The sequence below is a fragment of the Vicia villosa genome, linkage group LG3, assembly GCF_029867415.1.
Source record: "Vicia villosa cultivar HV-30 ecotype Madison, WI linkage group LG3, Vvil1.0, whole genome shotgun sequence".
Taxonomy (NCBI): domain Eukaryota; kingdom Viridiplantae; phylum Streptophyta; class Magnoliopsida; order Fabales; family Fabaceae; genus Vicia; species Vicia villosa.
This window is the reverse complement of record NC_081182.1, coordinates 57,399,049-57,405,915: the sequence shown is the minus strand read 5'-3', so window position 1 is coordinate 57,405,915 and position 6,867 is coordinate 57,399,049. Positions and strand designations below refer to the sequence as shown.

Genomic DNA, 6,867 nt, shown 5'->3' with positions numbered 1-6,867 from the left:
CAAGGAGGCAAGTAAGAGCAAGGGCGCGCCACGGGAGTATGAGGACGCGCCGCGCCAAACCCTCTGTTTTGGTCCGTGCCGCGTGAGTACGTGTCACGCCGTGGGCACGGCCGGCGTTACAAGAATATTTCTTATAAGTAGAAGCCCTTGTCGTCATGATGTGTGTGCAATTTTTGGTGAACGAAATTGAGAGAGAAATCTGATTCTACATCAGAGAACAACAATTGAAGGTGGATTCTACACTAATTGAAGAGATTCTTTTGATCAAGATGAATACCTCAATCCAACTTTGTGTGTTCTTCATATCCATGGAGAGATAATCCTCTTGTGTTGAGTTTAAGGTAGTAGTTAACCTGTGGTCGTGCCATACCGTTGATTAAATTCTTGTGAACAATTGTTTGAGTTTATTATCAATAAGAAACCTTGTTTTAATGTTAAATTATTGTTGAATCTTTGATCGAAAGAGAAGGTTCAACCTTTTTCCCTAGGTTGATTCATTGTTTCATTCATAATTTTCAGAGATGGGATTATGAATGAGGTTTCATAATTATCGTGCTTTATTACTTTTATCGATATTGAGATTTTGAGAGATTAAGTTTCTTATCGGTAGAAGATTATCTACCTTGATCTTAGACATAAGCTCAAGTTTGAGGATTAATGGAGATAATGACTCAAATGATGGTTCATTCATGATTTAATTAGTACACTGCATAGGAATAGGTTAATGAACCCTAAAACCTAACATATCTCATTCCTTGTCCACCAATTTTCAGTATCATGGTTTTAATAATTGTTTATGTTTAAGAGTCAATTTAGAATAATACAACAAAACCAACCATTTTCACTCACTTAAAGTAATCCGACTATAGAACGGAAATGATATTAAACTAATCCCTGTGGATAAGATATATAGAAAATATTTACCCAAAAATACTTTCAACAATTGTGCAACTACTGGAACTGAAGAACGGAGATTGAAAGATTGAGGAATGCGTGTATGATATTCTGACATCCTGCTGAATGTGGGGATATTTTGGCATTATGTTTGGTAAAACTAACTTATGGGAACATGTTGAATAAGATGTTCCACGCAACTAATGAAGACATGTCTAGAAAGATGTTCTATGCTGAGTTCATTCGACATCGCCTTTATTATGCTACAACTGGATCAATTGGAGTTAGTTGATGTACAGGTGCAGAATATTTTGGAATATTATGCAAATCTATGTGGTGCTTGAATTAAGGGATAAGTGATTGTCTCTGATTTTAAGATATTTGATTGATTACTAGATATGGAGAATATTTAGGAATCTAATATTTGATTTCCTACATTCATGGAAAAGATTGTGGAAGATTTTCTAGAGTGCCCTACAATAATTTGAAGCCTAAATTCAGTCCAGAAGATCATTATATATAGCAAACATCAGACCTAATATTTTGTTTGAACTTACAATATAGTGTGTTAGGGTTTGTGCAGTCTTGTATATTGTGAGCCACTCCTATATCATATTGATAGAAGAGTTTGGTGTTTTCATCGAGTTGTAAGTTATGTGTTCATCCATAAGCTTTTAAGCATTGGATGACTCTGTTTTAGAAGGGTGTCTTATAATATTTGTAATTGTTATCATGGTTGTGACTAAGGTGAGTCTCATACCTAGGTGAGTCTTAGGTACAAGTTTTCACGGGTACTGATTAAGTGAGAAGTTGTAAACAGAGGAGTATAGCTTTGAATTGATAATATTTAGTGGACTTATCCCTAACATGGTAGCCCATAGAGTAGGTATTGTTGATACCGAACTGGGTGGACAATTACACGTGCTCTTTATTGTTTCTGCACTACACTTTTATACCTTGTCATTATGTTTGTTTGGAAAATATGGTCTCGACGTCCTTTAGGACATCTGTGATCCGAATGCCAGAATTTCAGTGTAGAATTTGAGAATAGGGATCATTCTTTTTTCCATTGTAAAGTGGCGAAGATCATTTGGAATGATATAGCTTTTTGGGTTGGTGAACCGTGTAGCAACCTGCCCTAAAAATAAAGATTTTAGAGTCGCCACCTATTCTACCAGGGCGAATAGGAAACCCTACGCAGTTAAGAGATTCGGGTAAGTTATTACATTCGGGTCAAGGGAAGGTGTTAGGCACCCTTAACCCTTTCCTAAGGTTTTAAGTTTAAGGCGGAGGTTTATGGCTAAAAGTGTTAAGGTTTATAACTAAGGAAATGAGTAGGGTGAAAAGTGAGATTTGAATTAATTGAGGTTTTGGGGAAGGGGACTCGCCTTATTACCAAGTGCCTACGTACCTCCTTATGGAGGATCAGAGTCTACGTAGTTCGGGGCAGGGCTGCACGCCTTAGATTTAGTATGAGGATGTTTGAAGGTATTTTGAATTACCTTATCGTAGTTTTGAAATTCGCAGTTTGCAAGGTATTTTGAATTACCTTATCGCAGTTTTGAAATTCGTAGTTTGTGAAAAAGAGTTAATGAATTATTACGCGACGTACAATCCTGATTTTTAATATGTTCTATTAATCGCGATGATTAATAGGTTTAATCACCAAAATTAATAGATTTAATAAAGAATTGCTAATTATTCTAATCGATAGATTCGATTATCACCATTAGCAAATAAATGTATTTTAAATTAGATTATTAGTTATCGTTACTCCTCGTAATCAATAGATTTGATTAAAATAAATAACGAATTGATAAAAATATGCTAATCATCATAACCAATAGAATCGATTAAAACCCTTTAGCAAAATAAGCCTTATTTGAATTTATTATTTATTTAATTAAATAATTGATTATTACCCATCGCGATCAATTAATTTAATCGAAACGAATAATAAATAAAATTTTAACATGATATTATTAATCCAATTTTAAGTTAATTATTAACCTAAATTAAATTATCAATTAATTACCCTAATTAAAAAATATTAACTAATTATTTATTAACTAATTTAAATTAATTACTAAAAACTAATCTTATTAATTAATAAGAATTTTATTATTTTATAGAGAAAAAGGATTTAATTAGTTAAAAAACAATCTATATTAATAAATATAAAAATTTGTAAAAAACCTGGGCGTGTAATCCTATGTAGCATGCCCTTGAGTGTTCATGGCGGGGTCGCAGCTCCTGGGGCGTTGGATTCAGTCTTGATGAGATCTGATGGCGATGGCACGACGGCGTACGATAGAGACGCGCATGCCACATGCACTGAACCTACAAAGCATTAGGAGGAAAAACTATTGAACAAAATCTTTTTGCAAGGAGCAGGGATCGAACCCCTGCCCTTGCGTACCAAGACCCTGAGACTCTCTCCTTCTCCACTACACCATTTTTATTCCGCTGCTTATGTAATCGTTAGTGATTAATATAACATAAACTAAAATTTCAAAAGAAACAACACGCGCCAAAGCTATCGTCTTCCTCCTTGCGAACCCAGATTTTTAGCTACGATTTGTTCCATAGCAACAACCTTTTACCTACGGATAAAACGTAGCTACAAGACCTGTAAATTTCAAAGTCAATCAATACGTAATGGAAATCAATGGCGCGGGTATAGGACGACTCGGAATCACTTCCTGAACGCATCGTTATAACTCGTTTGGTTAAATTGTGTTTGTACCAAGAACCCCTAATTGGGAGCTCTGAAACCCTAGCCATGGTGGAGTCTTGTACCTGCCTTGAAGACCAAATTAAACTATCCATATAGCTTTCAAATATCACTATGAACACAAATATGTAATCAAATCACATCAAAAACGTATGAATCATGTAAATCGAATTTGAAAAGAAACTAACAAACCATGAACGAACCTCAACGCTTGTGAAGGCCTTGGATGATAGTGACGATTGGAATCGCTTCAGAGAAACTCCAGGAAGGCGTTAGAACCAACAAATCTTCTTGAACCAGCCTCCAATTCCAAAATCGACTTGCTCTTTTTCTTTGATTTTTTAGAGCTTGAACACGATTTTCAGGGCTGCAAAACCTCCTCCTGTATTCTCAGTAGCTCGTATATATATGTTAGATGAAATTAGGTTAAGCAAATTCAATCAAATCTTCATAATTTTTGGAGATTGTAATTTGATTGAATCATGATCATGGAACTTTCCAAAATAGGCCAATTCCAATCTTTCTCACCCTAAATCCTCCTTGCACGAATCTGAGCTGATTATGTGACTTTTTGATGATTGGAATTGATTGGAAACAAAATAAAATCAAATCTCTTATATTTTCTATCAATTATTTGATTTAAATTGTATTTTAAATGAATAGAAATCCAATAAATATAGAATAAAAATCAAATAACCATGGGTTTGGGTTTGTATATTCTTAGTGACTTGGGGAACAAGATTGGGTCATAAAATGATAGGCCCATTTGCAAGAAAATCCATTTTGAACCTTATTTGCTTCACATTTTCCATCCAAAATTGACCAACTTTGACAAGGCATATCTCCCTCAATTTTTAAGATATGGAAGAATTCTAGGACTTTTTGGAAACCTCAAGATGTCCTCTACAGGACACTTTGGAAACTTTTTTGCATTTGAAGATTTTATCTTGATGATATGGCCTTTGACAAAAAACTGCTTTTGGTTGACTTTTGAAAAGGACCTATAATCTTTTGTACCATATCTCTCAAATGAAGCACTTTTGGCCTTGGCATGTGAGAGACAAAGTTGTAGAAAATCCAATTTCCTTCAAAATAGGCTTTGAGTGAGAAATTTATGATGTTCCATGTGAAAGTTATGCCTGGTCAAAGTACAGTTGACTTTTTAGACCAAAACCCTAATTTAGTAACTATGCCCTTTGTTGATTTTGAAGCTTTTCCTTGATGAATCATGATCAACCTTTGATCAAATGATGAATGATACTTCATAATATTGATGTCAATCAAAAATCAGGAGTTTTGACTATACTTTGACCATAGTTGAATTTTAGGTCAAACTAGTCGACTGTGGAGCATCTGAGCCATTGAATGAGCAATACTTGGAGTTGAAGCTTGACTTTTGACATGGAGATATTTTGAAGCATAATGGGCCATCTGAAATCCATTGGAGACCTTGACTCATCACTTTTCTTAGGAGAATGCAAAACCCTAGTTCAGGAGGTCTTTAATTAGGAGAATGCCTTGAGTAAACCCTTGAGCCTTGAACCCTCGAAGATGAAATGAGATGGGCAAATTTTGGGGTATGACAAACCGGTTGATATAAATGAGGAGTGCTTATCAAATTGTATGAATTGGTACTTGTTTTGCAAAGGAAAAAAGGTGAAGGAGGACAAATTGGATGTCGTTTGGCTTGCTACAATACGATCTTTATGGATTTTTTAGAATGGTACTACTTGCTTTCGAAATGATGGGTGAAATGTTGATAATACGGTGTGAAATATAAAAATCATGGTTTGGAAGTGGTTATCAATAGGAAAAATTACTAATAATTTCAATTCTACTTTTTATGATTTTAGCAAAATTCTTTTTTATTTTTATCATAATTATAATTGATTAGTAAGGTTAGAGAATCCTTAATTCTCCAATTAATATATTTTTGCTTTAAAAAAAACATTACCCTAATAGCGCAGTGTTTGTTACTTAAAATAACACGTTATGCTATATAAAGCTTTAAAATTTTACTTTTTCATTTAAAAACTTGTAAATTGTGATTTTATTTTATTTGTGTTAAGACCAATTCATCATGTTCTCCTGATATCATCTCATCCTTCTATCACATTAGATTAATCCAATTAAAAGTTGAATTCAAATCTAGATCATTAATTTGTTTTAAAGTTAGAATCGAGTTTAAGTCTAACCAAATTTGTCGCTTGTGCAACCCTAGAGGAACCAAATGCTTGCCAGCTGTGCTACTTAGCCCAGTACGTATGCATGCATATTAGCCCAAAGGTGGCAGTCTGTGAAGCTTATGAATGCCACGTGTCATCCTCTAACGAAAACATCAAATGAACGATTACGCATCAAGCATCAAGCGCGGACAAAGCACCACAACCCGAGGTGATAACTCAATCATAATTCTCACACAAAACTCCAAGACACCCCATCCCCCGTAGATCATATTCAATCAAATTATACGCGGCAGCCCGCTGTTTGTTTTATCTCAACTACTATATATATATATCTCATCACACATTCACCAAATCATATCTCATTCTTATATACACAGAATTTAATCATTCGTTTGTGATTTTATGATGGCTGTGAATATTGCAATCCTTATAACCAGCTTGCTCTGTATCCTCTCAGCGGCGTCGTGTGGGCGGGTGATAGTTGGGGCAAAGACGGAGATTACTGACGTGAGGTCAAACAAGGAGGTGCAGGAGCTTGGGAGGTTTGCTGTAGAGGAGTACAACTACAAACAAAGCAACGGCGGCGGAGAGATGTTGAAGTTTGTGGAGGTGGTGGAGGCGGAGAAGCAAGTGGTGTCAGGGATGAAGTATTATCTTAATATTTCAGCCGTTGATCGTAATGGTGTTCATAGAATGTTCACTTCTGTTGTGGTGGTCAAGCCGTGGCTTCAGTATAAAAAGGTTGTCCATTTTGGGGATTCATCTACCTTCCACCAACTACAACGTACAAGTATGTAAAAAAGAGAACCCTATATACGACAGGGAACCGTTTATTTTGGACCTAAATAATGCTATTAAGCAGTATATGGTTTCCTGACTAAAGACGCGATATTTGTAATTGCAACTGAGTTGTTCATTTCTTTCGATTAATAAAAAATTTCCTCTACTGTGTACGTGAGTGTGGCTTCAAAGACATATCATGAGAGATTGTTAGGTTTGTACTATCAAAATGAACTATAATTTATATAATTAATACTAGATTAATTTTTCAAA

The 6,867-nt window shown here is 35.0% G+C and overlaps 1 protein-coding gene across 1 annotated transcript; it reads left to right on the top strand.

Annotated features, from left to right (window-relative positions):
- The first annotated feature begins 6,164 nt into the window (after positions 1–6,164).
- On the top strand, positions 6,165–6,867 carry LOC131655833 (cysteine proteinase inhibitor B-like). The gene has a single exon (XM_058925636.1). It carries the CDS (start codon positions 6,217–6,219, stop codon positions 6,610–6,612), a length of 396 nt encoding a protein of 131 aa, XP_058781619.1. The 5' UTR covers positions 6,165–6,216; the 3' UTR covers positions 6,613–6,867.